An 18,984-nucleotide genomic window follows, 5' to 3' on the forward strand; every position below is an offset into this window, starting at 1 on the left:
AACGTAACGGCGCATCTTACCATTGTGCTATGACACATCGCCTAATGAAGGGTAAAATACGATGACCACTTTTTCAGGTGAGCAGAACCTGTTGTTGCTACGAAAACATTACATTTCCCCAATATTCAAACAAACCACATGTATAGCGAAATTCCTTTTCATTGCCTGAATCATTTATGAAAGACGATCTTTCTTTTTATGTATGACACCTCAGATAAGTTAACTCATCTATAATCCCAGAGTGGTTAATATAGGAACTCTTGTTAACATTCTTTAAGTGCATTTCCAAAACCCTTCCAGAAACATTAATCTTATTTTCAATTAAATTATAAATTTCTCTAAATAGCTTAGGGCACCCTTCAAACATTTCTTTCGTCGCTAAATGAACGAAATGTCTGAACGGTGCAGGTCTTCTATTAAGTCACGAATAAACAATCATAACCAAAGTGAAGTCGAACTTCGTAAATATCTATGTCCCCATTTGGGCTTTAATGACAAATTGCTGATGAACATCATTCGCACTAAATACGTATTCAAAAGTACATCTAAAATTTAATTTTATGTATAATGATAACTGCTGAAATAGAAAAATGAAACTTCTGTGCACATTGTCAGTCATTTAACTTTATACAATAATATCCTTTCATCTGATAGCCGATGTTATTTAAGATTATTTACAAGACCTTGTTTAGTACCACACAGTATCCTATATGACTATGTCCTTTTCACATAGAAACAAAAGCAATTCGCCAGACGTATGATATGTCTGCACCGAGCAATACGAGAAGCCAAATCATATTTCGATGGGTGATCGCTTGGAATGGGTGTATAGAAATATCCATTTGATAGTAGCACGTGCCAAATGAATTAAGTGTACTAAGTGGAGGTAGCCCTGTCGGTACAACGTAGTAATGTAGTTCGGTGAAACAAAATGACAATCTCAAGGAACAGTTTATAGTGCAGAAAAAAAAAACTGATGCCACGCAATATTTGGTTTGTTTTACTGCTACAAAGCTAATAATAATGAAAATTATTTGCTGGACTTCTGCTCAGGACACGGACTCCAAATTTAATCCTTTGAAACATAGTGTTAGTCATTACTAACACTACGTTTCAAAATAAAGATGTTCACATGAAGAGGACACAAAAAAATAAGAAAAGCTTCATTTAGTACGTCATTGTTGATAGTGATATCTTCATGCTCGTTCAGGATACAAGAGTGTACAGAGGATATGAAATTGGAAGTGACCATGTCTTAATACTAAGCGGGATAAAAATGGATATCACATTGAAAAGAACAATGTGTAAAAATGTTTTAAAAATAATTAAAGTTGGGCAGCTTTTACAAGCAAACTGTAGATTCGACTATACAAACATTATTGAAGAAAAAATGAAATAAATTGAAACCATGAACTAAACCTTGGAAGCCAATGGCAAACTCTGAAGAAGACATTAACTGATTCAGATGAGGAGGTATGTGTGAACTTGTGTGCAAGAATAGAAAAATAAGAGCACCATGGTGGACAGAAGTTAAAGAAGCAGTCCTGGAAAAGAAGAAAGCATATCAAAAGTTCTTAACAAGTAAGTCGGCAGATGCCCTAAAAGAATACAGAGCAAAATATAAGAGAACTAAGCTATATGTAAAAGTAGCTAAACATGGGAAGACTTTGGTGAGGGTTTGGGAAATAAATATCAGTAAGGTGGCAAAATATTCTGGAGGCTACTGAAGAAGCTTAGAAATGGAGGAAAGAGTACTCTGAAAGGAATCAAAGATGACAACGGTGACATGAAAAATGAAGATAAGGATATCCTAGATATCCGAAGTAATTACTTTGAAAGACTTAAAAGAACCAAGCAGTGACAGAACCACACTAGAAAAATTTCAAGAGGAATGCAAAGATGAGTACAAGCCATCAGGTAGAAAAAGCCACCAAAAACTTGAAATGTGGAAAGGCAGCAGGAGTAGATGATATTCGACCAGAAATGCTCAAGTATTACAGTGGTTGCACTGCATAGTTCAGAAGGCTTGGACAGAGGGACAAATTCCAGATGATTGAAGTAGAGCTATCATAGTACCAACTATAAAAAGGGAATAAAACTGAATATGAGAATTACAGAGGAATTTCTCTACTAAGTGTTCCAGATAAGATTTATGCAAGCATACTTGAAAAGAGGTTGAGAAAGATTGTGGAAAAGAAAATTGAAGAACAAGCTGGGTTCAGGCCAAATAGAGGTTGTCAATAAGATGTTCACTTTAAAGATAAATAGTTGAGAAATCGTGGAAATATGACAAGGATCTCTACTTAAGTTTGTAGATCTGGAAAATGCACACGACAAGATGCCTAGAGACAAACGTTTCAAAACACTACAATTATATGGAATGAACTGAACATTATACATTGCAATCCACAGTCTATAAGTTGTCAGTCAGCAATTCGAATTGAAGGACATACGGGAAGATGGCTTGATGTAAAATGAGGAGTAAGACAAGAATGCACGTTATCTCCACTCTTATTTAGCATCTATATGGATCAGATTATGAAATAAAATGGCATCAAGCCTGATATTAGAATTGAAGATATCAAACTTCGCTCTTTGCTTTATGTAGATGATGTACTCCTAAACACATTTAGTGCAAGTCTCCAGGATTCACAAACTAAATTGAATAACAGTTGTAACAAATTTGGCATGCAAATCAGCAATAAAAAGACCAAAACTATGAAAATAGGTAGGAGCATAGAAAACTTCAGCTTCATTCTGAACGGAGATCCTATAGATCTAGTAAAATATTTAGGCTGTTTAGGCACAGTTTTTAGCGAAGATGGCAGGTTAAATCTAGAAATAGACAACAGAATAAGCAAAACTGGTGGATAGCCAGCTGAATCCGTTTATGTGGAATAAGAGAGAAATGAGCCAAAACACAAAGTAGCAGTAATAAGAGTCAGTGTTTAAACCAATTTTACGTTATGGATCTGAGAGTTGGGTCAGAAATGAAGCACTTGATCAAGGACCAGCGACCACAGACATGAGGGTCCTAAGAAAATTAAGGAGAGTGAACCGATGGCATCAGTGGCAGAATCATATTAAAAATGAAGATATTAGAAAGGAACTTCTTGACATTATTAGCATTTAAGAATGTGTCAGCAGAGCTAATCTAAGGTAGTATAGCGACACTTAAATAGAATGGGTGAAGAAAGGTTAGTAAAACAAGTGTTTGATGCCAAGATGGCAAGAAAGAGATCCAGAGGAAGATTAAAGTCCAACAATATTGGAGCTCTCAAGTAATAGATTGATTTGAAGGAAAATTGTTGATAGTTGATTGATAATAAAACTGTAAACTTAATTATACAGTTCTGTCATAATCTGAACACTCCTTGGAACACTAATTCTATGAAGCCGGTGCACTATGTAAGTTGCCTGTGTTGTTCTAGCCGATTTTCCTGAGGAAGCACGGGTTTTTCATCCTAAAATCCTACCACCTACGTATGAGGCCTACTAATTCATGCCTTCAATTGAAAAGCTCTGATGAAGGTTCTTGGCGTCCTACAGGGATTCGAGTTTTTCCAACCAAAGGACATCGTCGATACCGACTAAGCTACAGAGGCTCACCCAATATCAGAAAGAGAAATAATGTATCAATATAACCAGAAATGCTTTGATCGATAAGAGGTTTATTTTCTTAAAATCAGGACACCAGATACCGTCAGTGAAAACACTTTCCTTGTAAAGGCTCTTCAGTTTGATGGCTGTATTTTACGACAGAAGTAAAGCTTTGTCTTTGGAGTTATTATATAGTTCGTATATGTAATTGATCCAATGTGCGGAGATTTTCTTCATGATGATAATACAAGCAAGTGTGCAAAATAAAACAAAAAACTGTTTGGTCGTTGAATTGCAAATGGGAAACTTATATAAATCAATTGCCTTGTTCTTTATGATGCTAAAACTAGTGGGTCTGAAAATTTGTTTTAAATATTTTATTAAAATACTACATTATTTTAAACAAGATGAATTAGATCAAACTGGAAAAAAATCCAAAGTATAGATGTAATGTTTTAAATATCCCTCCCCCTCTCTTCAGTAATCAATAAGTCAAATGAAACTTATACGCGTAATTAACTTTCACATGCCAAAAAAATCAATACACAAATGTAATTTCGCTATCTGGTTTTATCAGCACTACGTAGACATCGTATTTGGATCCAAGTATCCTAACTCTAACTTGTTCGAAGTATGAATACTTGCTATCTATGAAATAGGCTTAATTATCCAATTTGTGGTTTGGTTAAGAAATAAAATTAGCTTTGGATGTTTAATAAGCTATAATGAATTGATTCGCTAGTCTAATCTTGTTATAATGGACTATTATTGCACTTCCATTTTTTTTTTTTATTCAACTTCAAACTAGCCTTCACAAAATGCATTGCATTTTGTCTGCGGGTACTCGTAATTCCGCTATATTAGGATGGCTTTAATCAACCAAGGCCAAAACGGTTTGAAATTATGCAAATCTATAAACCTGGCTATATTTAGTATACAGCCGGTTGCTGTTAAAATGTCACTATACAAGAATGCTATTCGAAACGCACTCTAAAATATTAATGTTCTTATTAAAGGTTATAAACACTTAATAAAATTTTGCTTAAAAATCCTTGGTTTTTTTTTTGTAGTTCTATAGACGTCCCATTAAAAAAGTTATTAATTGTGGTTCGTCCACTCTACTGCTTGAATCGGACCCGATTTGAAAATTGGGATGTTGGATGTTGTCCGTGCAGCAGGTGGAGGGCACATTGAGCATTTGTAATTGTGGTGAGTGAAGCTTTAGGCCTTACTTCATATTTGGTAATTTATTTTGTAACTGTACCACATTTTCATTATTAAATATAATTATTTGAAATCGGGTCATTCTTTTTGAAACACCCTGTTCATTGAAACATATACGTATTCTCTAGCTTTGCGTGTAAAGGATGGCAGTTCCTTACTGGATAAATATAGTGATAGCTAACACACTTTAATGCATTTGTCAATGTAACGTTTTGTCTATGTGGGAATATCCTCAACACACGTTAGTTTAGATTTCAGAAATTGAATTTCATTTTTCCTACAAGTAAAGCTAGACTTTAAAGTAATGTTTGCAAACAAACACCAACCGATATTTTTCTGCTACCAAGTATATTTTACTGTCACCAGCAAATATTGTCACCTGTAGCCATCTCAGGCAGGTAAAGTAACGTCTCATCATTTTGGTTACGTTCTACTTCTTTCATATTTTAAGAGGTATCAACAGACTGTTCAAGTGCACCGATTTCAACACGCTCCATGGAGCCTTCCAGCTGTGGTAACGATCGACCTGTGAAAACTGTGATCAATAATGTAACAAGTTACGAGGTATGTTCTATTATTTATCGGAAGTACCAAACATTATAGCCGAAGGCTGAACTTATGAATGATCTTCTGCATTTCTGCTGGACGAGCAGTTACCAGAAACCTACACTACACTAAATTTCGCTGCTCACGTTCCAGCATAGCTGAAGGAATGATGTGATTGAAGCCGTCACTCTGTACACCACCAAACGGCTGTGTGTTTCGTGGCGAGACCCGTTCCTCTCCCCCGCTTCCAGAATCATCGATATTGACACTAGCTGTGTTACATACAGGAGTAGGTCGGGAGAGATTTTGCATTGATTTTCCATTCGCTAAATATGAATGGATGGAGACATGCAGACATTGCTCCTTTAGGGGAGCATCTTGTCAATCGATGGGAACAAATGATTATGCCGACATGTCTGCATATAACGCCCAGAACAAGACTTAATCATTCCCAAGAGATGAAATAAACATGAACAGAGTTTAGTTTTGAATAACTCGTCGAAGTGAGCGATTGCAGACACAAAAGATATGTGATAAAAAGCATGCTTTGAACAAAATCTGCAAATGAAACATCTTCCCAGATGTTTCGAACTCAAATCGAATGTTGAAATTTTAATGTCTGCAAAATATTATTCGATATACCTTGTCGGAGAATAGTTATAATGTTGCAAAAACATCTTCACTAGAATCATGTCTTAGTGCAGTCGTGAAAACATTTGGAGTTAAAAAAGGTAGAGAAAAGAGAAAATAATGGAAATCCAAATAGTTTCAGGAGAAGAATGAGTGGTTTCAGTCATAAAAAGGTAGTCCGCTTTAAATTAGCCGTAAGAACTAATGCTATGAAGCCTGTGTATTATGTCTATTAATCGTGTGTCTTTTGCCTATGTTTTTTGCGTAAAAGATAGACCTGAGATAATTATTTACAATCACATTAGAACCTTGCAGTGGGGGGAGGGGTAAGGGTTAATTCAATTCCGCTTCTCTAAAGACTAGACGTGTAAATTTTAAATCGCTTAAGACTTCCGAGTAAGTAAGGTAATAGCTTAACACTGGGCGATAAAAATTCGTCGACTTAAAAAACACTTTGACAGACATCCGTGCTGTAATAAGTTCGAATCCACATCCTATTGGTTGGAAAGCGAGCACATCATCCACTCGGCCAATTTAGTGCATTAAAATACTAAGTATTTTACCCAAAAGGTAAAAATCTTTCTTTTGATTAAGAAAAAAATTAAGATAAATCGGATCATGAGAAAAATTAAGTGTAAAGAAATGGAGCTCAAGAAGCAATATTTACCACAATTCATAAGCATCAACTATCAGAATATTTCATGGAAGGACTTGCACAGGAATTTAACTATGAAGTGTGGTAATATTTTTTTCAAAAAAGTATTAGAACGAATCGGGTGTAATTGCATTGTAAGTTTACCTTAGTTATGCTAGTTGTTTAAATGAAGTTCATTTAAAAAGACGTTGTCCAGAAATTTTCCAAATGATTTCTATTCACAGTTTGACAAACTTCATAACTGCAACAGAGTTACTAGTTTTCGTTTAAATCTGAGGATTGGTCATTTAATTCGATTTAAGCATAGTTTAACATAATACAGCGAATGATGCGATGTGATCTGCTTTCATTAATATCTTATTAAAAAATAATTACCTCGACGTATAAGAGAAACACACAGTTATTAAAATGTCTAAAAACATCTCATTTTAAGAGATGAATTGCCATTAATCTAGAGCATTTTTTTTTCTTAAACCGCCTTAGAACAAATCTGGCGGACAATATCTCGAGACTAAAACGGATATTTTAATGTACACTGTGTTCACAAAAATTATTGGACATTAAATGTTTCATAAACTTTCGCAAACTTCAATTGTACCTTTGAGAGAGAGAGAGAGTGGTGCCTATAGGCACCGCTCTCTCTCTCTCTCTCACAGGTACAATTTCCACTAAATGTTGATCCATGGATATTCTTGGATTCAGTCCTTGGATATCGTTTACAACATGACTTGACGCATTACATGTTGATATTCAATTGAGTGATCTGCATACGGTACAAGATAACACATTCCAGAATACAATGTTCGGTATTCATTTCTTGATTAACTAAACCACGTTCTGTTAAAGATACCAAGTAATTTTTTAAACTTGGTTTTAATCCTTTTTCCCAAGTAAGTAAACAGACAAGTAAGTCAAGTTTGCGCCTGAAGCAACTCGTGGTAAAAGGTGGAGTAAGCTCTGATCACTTTCCTTAGTATTTTCCTCTAATTCAAAGCACATCCCCTTGCGGAGATGTACGATGCTATGCATTAAAGGTAAGGACCACTACCCAGACCTGTTTCGACCTTACTGTGGTCTCGTCGGTGAGAGCCAGACCCAAAAATGCCAAGGTTGAAGTAATGCAGCGCTTATAAATTTTACCTAAACAAGTTGCTACAAGCTGTTTGTTTACTTGGGAAAAAGGAATAAAACCAAGTTTAAAAAATTACTTGGTGTCTTTAACATATAGTAATACCCAAGGTAAATAAACTTTCTACATCTTTCTCTCATCCGGAGATTTTTATTTAATAAGGTCAAAGCACCTTGTGGCAACTTGTTTAGATAAAATTTATAAGCTCTAAATTACTTCAACCTTGGCATTTTGGGGTCTGGCTCCCACTGACGAGACCTCGATAAAGGTCGAAACCGGGCTGGGTAGTGGCCCTTACCTTTAATGCATAGCATCATACATCTCCGCAAGGGGATTTGCTTTGAATTTGGGGAAAATACTAAGGAAAGTGATCAGAGCTTACCACGAGTTACCTCAGATCTGAACTATGTTCAGGCGCAAACTTGACTTACTTGTCTGTTTGCTTACTGGGAAAAAGGATTAAAACCAAGTTTAAAAAATTACTTGGTATCTTTAGCATAGTATACCAAAGGTAAAAAACTTTCTATATAAACCACGTTCTGTTTTCCAAAAACCGTACAGCAGTCATTAATCGTGGTTTGTCATATACATATGAATATATGACAAATATATTCATATGTATATGAATATATTTGTCATATATATTCATATATATGACATATGGTTTCTGCAACAGTTCATAAATATTTTTAAGACATCTACATGGGAAAATAGATACGGGTCCTCATGGGGGAAACAAGAATCTCCTGGTTAACTCTTGTATTCGGATTCTTATATTAGGACAGAACACTGATTAACTGTGAAAGTCTACTCCCATGCGAATATTTTTGAACTTCCTTGGATAGAAGAAATTAAATAACCATCAACGTTCATTTCTCAAGCGGCCACTTTCGTACAAGAGATCTTTTTTCCTTCCAATGTGGGGTTTTTAATCATGCAAAAACATACAAAACCCTCCTGAGACTACACGCAAGAGTAGTAGACAAAAATGCACTTTGCAACATAGGTTGGTGTAATGTGAAGTGGCCACACGAGGCACATTCGTAGAGTCACCTTCAGCGATGAATCTTGGAACTCCATAAAGGTGCTATGTCATGATAAAAATATTTCATGCTTTTCCTTAAAAAATCTGTTTGTACATTTTAAGAAAATAATAAAAATCAACATCTCTATCAGACAACGACTAAGTCAGCCTGTGCAAGTTTTATTAATACAGTAATCGTTAACTAAAATATTATGCGTAAAAGATATCGAACAAAAACATAACTATTCAATTAGATATATTAAGTGATATGAATGAGATATAGGGACCAAAAGTGAATATTTGAAGAATGACTGTACAGAAGGCGCTTGTTTTCATAGAATAAATAAAGAAACCAGAATATATCAGCCTGAATACAATGTATATAAAAGAAAATTTTGGGATCTTGTGTATTGCCCAATTCAAATTACAAGTAAGAAATGAATTAAAGCAGTGATCTTGAAATCAAGTGCATATGAATTCTCTTTATGATCTGTCGCCCTAACAGATATAGATGGTTCGGTGTAATGTTTTTTATGTTGTTCAAACACACAAAAGATTATTAATGAACCCTTCAGTACATATGTACCGTGGGGGGGGGGGGACTAAGGATTTCTTTTTTTTAATCGGTTTTATATATTTTTGTGATTTTTTTTTAAATTCATTTTTACATTGTTCGGAAACCCTGCACCAAACATGGAACTTTTTCAAGCCACTTCAGGCCTCCAATAAGCAGGGTGGTGGTCTAACATGAGTCCATGAAATTCATCTCCCACTTGAAATTACTGATCCAGAAGATAAAAGTGAATGGAGAAAAAAAAATAATAAGTGAATATTATACAATTGTAAAAATATGATTAATTTAGAATCTAAATCTTTCAGGCTTTAAATGCTAATAATTAATGCACGTGTACTACTATAATTCATATAATGCTATAATCTTATAGGTGTATGAGAGATAGGTCATCTTAAAAAAAAACACTTTAAACTAAATAAAAAAACACTTAATATAGAAGTAGAAGAGCCAATTACAAGTAATTCAGAAATCATGACTACTTGAAAAAGGCGATATGTTTTGTTGCATATAAAAATATTCAACTGAATGTTTTTGTATTTAAATCACTTTTTGCTTTTTATGATTAGTCTCCCACAAAACACTGGAACTACAGTATAACGCATAATACAAAGGTGGAGAAAGAGTTAGATAATCTAGAAATGGCGCTTGCTCTAGATACTAAATATGGTAGTTTTCGAGCCAGTTCCAGCAAGACAAATGGTGATTCAACACCAAGATGAAATTTATCTACTACCTAAAAGGCATTTCAAAAAACATGCCCACGACGGAATAACCAGAACAAGTAGTAAGTTTGAACTATTTTACGGTTCCGATGACGCATATATTAACTATTTTTATTCATTCCTAAATTCTCTTTTCTTCAATAGCTTGGAGTTTACACCACCCTAAATTGTACATCTATTTGAGAATCTAGAGCCTAAATGTTTAGTTGAATTCGAAATTCTTTGATCTCCAAATCGAGAAACTCTGTGGACATTAGAATGAACTATACATTTGTTTGATGTAAAGAACTTGAGTTAAAAGGATTTGCTTGCTATTTTTAAATAAATATACTAGAAATAAACAGTTCATCACATCACATGACAATTTTCTTAACCAGATTCATTCGCAGCAATTCAGTTTGCTCAAAAAGCATTGTAGAAAGGATTGATGGAAATTTAATAATAAAGATTTACGTTGTAATATGAAGTGTTTTGTTTTTTATTTCATTTAAAGTTCATTACATTTCTAATGAAAACTATATGCTATGTAGAGCGTCACCAATTTATTAGACTTCCTTTGTAGAATGCACGTGATCAGATTCCGCTAATATTACGCGAAAAAATGAGTCTCTATAAATAAAATATTAACAGTTATATAGCCTATAACTATGAACTCATAACATTCCAGTAAGGTGTGATAGGAATCTGTTCTATGATACAAGTTCAGATAGTATAACAAACTAACTGTTTGGCTGCTCAGACAAGAAAAAACACTTTCTGCCAGAAATTTCCAAGAGAGCACAACACGAGGGACAACTTCACTACCAACAGAAAAGTCCTTGAATGGTGCAAGTAGTCTTGGCATTGGACCAAGAAGTCAAATTACAGTTTTGTTCTAAGTAGAAGCAACAAGTTTGGATAAACCTCAAACTGCCGAGTTCCTTGTTATTTTAAAAGAGAATGAAATTTCTGCAATATACAATGCTTGCATTATTGACCTCCAGCTCCTGCCAAGGGTGACTCAGACATTTAAAGGATCGTAGTAATGTGGCTTGCCAGTTTAAAGTGCATGTCTGTACCCTTCAGCAATTTCATTATTACTTTGTGTATTCAATTGTTAGACAAACCGTCTAAGTTATATTGCAGCCTCATAAAAGAAATACGACATAAAATTCCAGAATAAAAAAAAATTGACTCTAAATTTAAAAATCAGTAGTGGAATCGTAAAGTTACTTAGATCTTACAAAAGCCAAAAGAAATATTTTGGTCTGAAATTATGACTAAGGAAAGTTGAGAAGACAACGAGACTATTTATTTTCAAATGTGATGATGTTCGTAATGCATGCCTTCTCATAATGTTCTGCAATTTAATTTTAGAATCATTTGGAAGTATTTTTGAACTATTGATAATTCCACTTATTTGAATTCAACATCATATTTCAAAGTTCTTGAATGAATTATTTTCAAAGTTTAGGAAATAATTTCCTTATAATAGTCAAAGCCAAGAAGGCTTCAAATTTGAGTTGTAGATTATAAAATGGAGAATATTATGAATTCGTTATTTTATACCACATAAATGAAATAAATTCGAAACAGTTTTAAAACTGACCAGAGAGCTTATGACAATATACTCTTTTGCTTCGGAGTCGCCTTGGTGTGTCATGGCGCTATTTAAAAGACAAGAACTCCATCCAGGAGCTCATAGTCTTCTTTTATTTCTGCATCTGATTGTGGTTTCACTGTCCTCACAGCTTTTCGAACAGTTCGTTTCCATCAGAGACCAGACAGAAACTTTAGAAGTGCAATAACCCTCTTCAACTTCATCTGCTGTTACACACCGATCGAGACTCCGCTGCGCAAAATAATTTTTTCCACATGAGATTGTTACGATATTGAAAAGAGGGTTTTTACACTCAAGGTTTCTGCCTGGTCTCCAATGAGAACCAACAATTAGAAACAGCTTTGCCTGTTCAGTGAAACCTTAAATTCCCTCATGAAAAATGAACATAAGCCCCGAGAGAGTTCGTGTGGTAATACAGGGTGGCCATAAATTAACTTTCTCTCTTTGGAGGCATCTATAGCTAAATAAACGGAATAAGACCAAATTTTATATTGAGAGTTTTGAAGGCATGGGGAGATGATTTCCGCGAAAAAAAGATTTAGTACCAAAAGTCGCAGAGAGGGGAAATTTTAGCGCTGGTGGAGCCAAAAACAAGCGGATAATTACATTAAAGGCAGATAAAATGGAACAATAACATTTCGACGGTGTAAGCGACAGCCGCGTCACCCATTCCATCTGGATATGTGGCACGTTACAATGATAATAAGAATAATAATAATAAACTAAAACAACTTGCGAGAGACCCCGAAATAATGTAGTGATTGAGCTCACAGGAAATAATGTTTTATTCATCAGAATAAGGGTCCTCTGGACCACATACACGATTTTCAATGTGCTGACTTTTCTTGTGTACAACAAATTGCATCCGGTGTGCGACATGCTCTACAGCTGAGCGTAAGGAGTCGGATTGGATGTTCATAACAGCCCGTTTTATGTTCTCTTTCAAGACACGCGAGTCGGGAACGCCACCGACATACACAACAGATTTCAAATACTCCACAGCCAAAAGTCACATGGAGTGATGTTCGGGGATTCGAATAACTGCCTGAACGTTCCCAATCCCTTTTTAAGTGGAACTGGTGGCGCTGCTGCCACGTACGCGCAGTAAAATTTGCATAAATCCTTTTTACCTGCGTTTATTGCAAATATCTGACTGCTTTCGACTCCGCCAGCACCAAAATTTCCCCAATCGGCGACTTTTGGTACTAAATATTTTTTTCGCGGAAATTATCTCCCCATGCTTTCAAAAGTCTCAATATAAAATTTGGTCTCATTCCGTTTATTAGTTTAGCTGCAGATGCCTCCAAAGAGGGAAAGTTATTTTATGGCCCACCCTGTACAATTCCGCTTGCAGGTTGTATTCTCAAGGTTTTACCTGACCAGAGAGCTTATTATACACGAATTACAGTCATGAATATCGCCCCTAAGGGCGATATTCATGACTGTAATTCGTGTATGTTAACGAGGACGGTTTGCCTACTTGTGGGATGAAAAACCCTGCTGTCTACGCCCAAGACCGGCTAACTTGGCTATGGTTGAGGAAGATCCTTAAGCTCTTCACATCGTCGACGGGAATCGAACCTAGGACATTCCTTCCCGAGGCATATTGTTGCGAAGCGTAGAGCCACTAGGCTAACCGCGTGGACAATATATATTATAAGGATATAAATCCATCATTATCTTGTACATTAAAAGTTCTTTTTTTTTTTAATTTTTCCGAATTATTATGGTGACGTAAGTAAACAAAATACTTTCAGAACTTTTGATTGTAAAGTAATTTTGCCTTTCTTGCAGTTATTGGATGTATAATTAGTATTTTAAGAACTAAAAGATCCCACAATGGAATTGAGGAAGATTACATTGGAAAGAAAGCGTCCTTGAGATGATTAAAATGAGAAATTAATGATATGAAAAAAAAAAATTATATTTTTCTTTTCTTAAATTAAAAGAAAATTTCTATGGGAAAAAATTCCTTAGAAAAAGTTAATTTATTGACTATTTGAATGCAATAGAAAATAATGGTGATTACGAATTATTTCAAATAGCTTATACCTCATAATTCATTCGCTGTTCTGCACAAGAGAACACATCAACTCGAATAGCGACTAAAAAAATATGATATATTTGTATTTATGAATAAGATCCGACTGCAACGAAATTCTTTTCCCCCCCAAAAAGGTATTGTATTTTATTATTTGAATTATCGGTCAATCACCAAGAGAGATAATGTAACATTCTGTAAGGACTTCAAATAGCTGCGTTATGGTGTTTACCAGCAGCTTGGAAATGTGTGGTGACAGAATTACTCCATCTAGTCACTTTTCCTTACCTATGTTGAGTAGCAGTTCTCATACAATACGAGGAGGGTCAGGTATCGTCGCCGTCTATAAAACATTGTGACAGAAACGAAAATTATTAACAGACAGGAGTACTGAATCAACATTGGGATAATGAAATTTTGGAAGTCTGTTGTCAATTGCATATTAAAGGAGGGCGGGTTGAAAACGCGGAAGTTGTGGGGAGTGGCCTTTAACACCTTGCAACGAACAGTCTTCATACTGTGAATTATAGTTTCGTGTAGAAAGGCTAGCAGCAGCAGTTGCGTTAAACGTAGACTGCGGACGTTAGCGTCATAATTATAATAGTGTAGCAACCAACGGTCGGAGGTTGTAGCCAATAGCGAGTAGTTCAAGTCGACAGCAGTAGGTTAAAGAATCAAAAGTAGCGTCAAGAAATTGGGTAAATGATAGTCTTTCTTCGTATTTCAAAACGTATGCAACTAAGTAAACGTATTTAAAACACAAACGTTGACATAAGGAGGTTTTGAACTCGGTATCGTGTTGATTATTTTCAACACGATACCGAGTTGAATCAAATGCATCGCTTGCCATTATTTATTAGTACACCGCATTTCATCTCCCCTTAAGCTGCTAAAATAACTCGCCAGAAAATGTGTGTACCTCTATACAGAGAAATTATCTTTATGCATTGACTCCTAATTGTCTAAATGATCCTAATCGCTATATCAATATTCCTAGAATAATGTATATTACAAATGCTATAAACAGTTTGTTATTGTAATTTTCTTAATATTTTTTTTTTATTTCTGCGTGGAGATTAAACAAAATATTGTGGACTTCGTGACAGACAAAAACGTACAGTTTTAAGTGAGTCTATTCGTATGATATAGATGGAGAAAGAAAAGTAAAATATGCCATCAATGATGCAACTAAACTTGGAAATAGAAATGACAAAATTAACTGAATTAACGTGAAGGTAGTTTAGCACCTTCAAGCTTACCACAGATGTGCAATGAACAAGTGAGCTGATGCTTAAAGCAAAAAAAGGAATGCCGAGGCATAAAATAAGTATAAATACTAAATTTAATTATTGTTAAAGTAACCACTCGATTTTATGAACTGCACGAATTCTTTAACATTCTCGCTTTCCTAACCGCAAATTGTTTCCATTTCATCATGACGACTTCTGCTACACCGCTGAAGTATATCGCCTTCATTCATCAACTGTCAACACTATTTTCTTTTTCTACGTTAGATTACTGTATTGATTGAAGTGAACATCGCTACCTCTGCCCAAACATATCCGTCATTCGCTAAGCTGTGATTGAGATTTTCTTTCATACAAAAGACTATTCAAAACGATCAGCATGGCTTATCAATCAGTATTTGAAGGTTCGTGTCATTGATTAAATGAAATATGGCATATATATTTAGCAAAATGAGTGATTAGCAGATTTTTCTATTCATAAACGATTGTCCTAAGTGTTAGGAATAGCTAATGGATACCATTTTTACAGCAACTTCAATAAAAAGTTAAATCTATAATATACTAGGGTTCTGTAGGTCAAATGAAATGCTCTTGAAATATTAACTAGCAAGGATTCATTTTGATTTTCAACCTTCTGTTAACCAGTTAAATGCTTTATCACACTTAATTGACAGGTGTTTAATATTATATTATACATAATAATCATTCTGCCTAGTGCAAGAAGTACTTTTTGTCATTTTAATTGCGTGTAACTTCATCACCATGCTACGTTTATTTAAATACTCACTATCTTGCATTATAAGTAGAGAAAACAGATAACGTTTGGCTATCAAACCTTTGTTATACTTTAAAGGCCATCAGATATTTTGCAAAGTGTAAAATACTCAATCGCAGCTTGAGCATTTTACACTTCGCTATTTTCAGCTGTACTCAATTTTACAGCCAAGATTTTACACTATTTTAATAAACAAATTTAAAGTAATCGATCTTTATGCCTAACTACAACGAAAAAAACTGCTAATTATTTATATATAAATTATTCGCCATAAAAGCATTTTTAATTACCTACCGAGCAGGTTTAACGGTATGTAGAGGGGAAGTTGCCTCTCCTGTGTATGAAATCATTTATATGCATTCACTGTAATACTGACGGTTATCCAACATACGAGATACAATGCTTTTCACTATCACAAAGCCATCACATATGCAACGTTATCACGTTATTTTCCCCCACTCCCTTCCGTGCACCATACTACGTTTGTTTAATGCACTATCTCGCTAAAGATGTTGCATCCTTTTCGCTCTAAGTCACTGTGGTCACACTGTTGTCTGTTCACTGGAAGAAGTTGCAGTAACTGAGCATTGCTATTCTTAGCTGTACCCAATACAAGCCTAAATCCCGTAAATCATGTAACAAGTGTTAAGTCACTGCATTATTGGCCCTTTCACTGCTGGCTTTGCACAAAGCAAGACTATTGTAGTTCACTATGGCTTGTCTAGTGTTGGCTATGCTCCATGAAGAATCACAGCGATTTGTTGCGGGTTACAGGGTTGGTACACCATATAAAATTAAGGTCCTTCACTGCTATACAGTTGGATATACATTATACGTAAGCATTTACACTACTTACCGCTGATAAATGTCAGTCATTTGGTTAGCCTTCTTAAACACATCAATATAATAGCTACCACAGTACACATGTATTTGCGATGTTCACTTTTCTATTATGCAAGTTGGGTCTGTTGCTTGTAATATTTGCATTAGATATTTGCTAAAACGGTATGCATTGTGATCGATCGAATAGTCTCCTCATAAGTAAGCTTCGAATCATTTTTCTGAAAGACAGCTACTGTATACATAACCTCGGTAACAAGTCAATACTTTCGTCTGTTTAATAAACAAGGTTAAGCGCTGATCTATAAAATAATATTACGTCTATATTATAATACAATGTAATCAACTGTCATTAATACAAATATTTTTTTACATACCTATAATTTATTCGTACACTGTGTAAGAGCCATAGTATATCTATTTTAATCGCTATTAAAAGCAGACGACGATTTGGATAGGCGATACATTTTTTCATGACTGCTATCAAAATACACTGAGTGTCGCTAGTTTCGTTACCTGGAGCAAGAAACTGTTTACTTTATCGTCTGCATTGAGTAAATATTAATTAAATAATGCAAGTGCCATCAGAATAATCGTAAAATACTGAAAACCATTTGCAAGTAATTAAATTGAAATATTATTTGCAAACACTTCTTAAAAAAAAACTAGGATTAATACTTCTTGCTTTATAGTAACACTTTAATTATAATTAGCGTAATTATAACTTTTGTAATTTAACATTATTTAATAAAGTTGCATAAGTGTCATAGTTGCACCGGGTTAGGCGACCTCACTAATAAATGACGGTCTAAAAATAGAAGAATTAGATTTGATGGTATCCAAGGGAGAGAGAGGAAAGGGGGGATTGGCAAAACGTAATATAGCTAATTCGGGTTTTGGTGAAGAGTGTGGGGGAGAGAAAGAAGACGTCACTAGAGGTAAGCAAACAAGAAGACTTAAAACGATTGGTGAACTCTTACCTGACGTGCACACCTAAAGATAGGAAGTAGATAGGCGAATATAGTACAGGAATGAAGAAAGTATAAAACTGGAAATCGGGAATATAATTTAAATTATTAGCGTGATGCTTATTTTTATGAGTGAATGAAAATAAAAAAAAAAAAAGCGTACGTGCATGTTTGCACTAATGCACCCTACGAGCAACCTCCCGTTAGAAACGCTATTTTTTGAGACCTTTCGCTCGCCGGCGATAAATCGAGATGCTAGTATTCCGCTATTGCATAAACATTCTTGCACTTCCGACTATATTTAGTGCATCCCCTAATACTAATGCAGTGTGTTATAAATACTACCGGAAAGTGTAACTAACTAGACGCAAAAAAAAAAAAAAAAAAAAAGGAACAGCGTTTATCAACAAGTCATCGTTCGTACACACACGCAATGGACTGCACACAAAAGTTACGTTCATGAGAATTCTTACATTAGTCAGTGTTAAAAGGTGATTTTTTTCCACCCACCTGTTTAGTTGGCCTTGCTGCTGCTGCTGTTGTTGGCTTTGTTGTTGGTTTCCAGACCGATCAAACGAATGTTGGCGGTTGAAACGGGACATGAGTTTGTCCCATGGTCCCCCCATCCCACCTCCTGCTGGCATGCCCCGCAACATCGCCATGATTTGAAGGACTAGTTGACGTATCTCACAACAACAAAACCCCACGAGTCTAAACACTACCAAAATTAATCCGTCACACAAAACTTTCACATGCTTTCCCCTTGCATCGCAACAGTTTCTTTAAAAAAATAAAAATAAAAAAAAAGAAAGAAAAAAGCCCTCAGAAAATGCCCCCGATATCTGAGGGAATGTTGAGTTTCACGTATCCATTGGTTGCAATTGATCCCTCCGGACTATTTTCACCAACGAAGTTTTTATTATTATTTAAAAAAAGGCACTAACAGCAAAATAAACGCTAGCAAACTAATCCTCCGTCTGAGCTTGAAGACATGTCCTTTGCCAAATCCGCTGCAACAGCCCTTAAATCCTGTCTATCGGAACCGTGTCTCGCTGTACACTCGGCCACATGAGCGCCGCACACCAGCGCTACTATACCTTGGTACACCGACACTGTGCACTTTCCGTGAGAAGTCTCGCATTATTAATCAACCACCATTTCCAGGCCTTGTGGGGAGCTGTTCTGGTCCGCGTTCTTTCCACGGCACACTAGCACTGCAGGTACCGCTACAGTAAAATGCGCAGTGACGTTTTTGGATAGTGACTGGTTTCTGTAAGGCTAGCCGTTCTTGGCATGGTGTAGAGGCGTTCCTGCAGGTCCCATCCACGTTTTTCTGTACCGTCTCAGGGGCTCCGCTAATTTGGTAGGCATGGCAGAGTGCCATTACAGGACTACTAGTCTCTCTCACT

The 18,984-nt window shown here is 35.5% G+C and overlaps 1 protein-coding gene across 3 annotated transcripts in view; it reads right to left on the reverse strand.

Annotated features, from left to right (window-relative positions):
- The window catches only part of LOC150092732 (potassium voltage-gated channel protein Shaker-like), a 235,879-nt gene extending 217,113 nt beyond the window's left edge, over positions 1-18,766 (reverse strand). Inside the window, exon 1 of one of the 3 annotated variants that reach the window (XM_090414429.1) lies at positions 18,086-18,766. In XM_090414429.1, the coding sequence (XP_090270555.1) occupies positions 18,086-18,237 (152 nt within the window). In that variant the 5' untranslated portion in view covers positions 18,238-18,766. Of the gene's footprint in view, positions 1-16,061; positions 16,299-16,984; positions 17,106-18,085 lie in introns of those variants that run through there. The other 2 variants (XM_090414430.1, XM_090414431.1) reach the window with 2 other exon arrangements.
- Between the last annotated feature and the right edge of the window lie 218 nt (positions 18,767-18,984).

The sequence above is a fragment of the Typopeltis vanoorti genome, chromosome 25 (assembly GCF_054136105.1).
Source record: "Typopeltis vanoorti isolate ZY-2024b chromosome 25, IOZ_Tvanoo_1.0, whole genome shotgun sequence".
Classification (NCBI taxonomy): domain Eukaryota; kingdom Metazoa; phylum Arthropoda; class Arachnida; order Uropygi; family Thelyphonidae; genus Typopeltis; species Typopeltis vanoorti.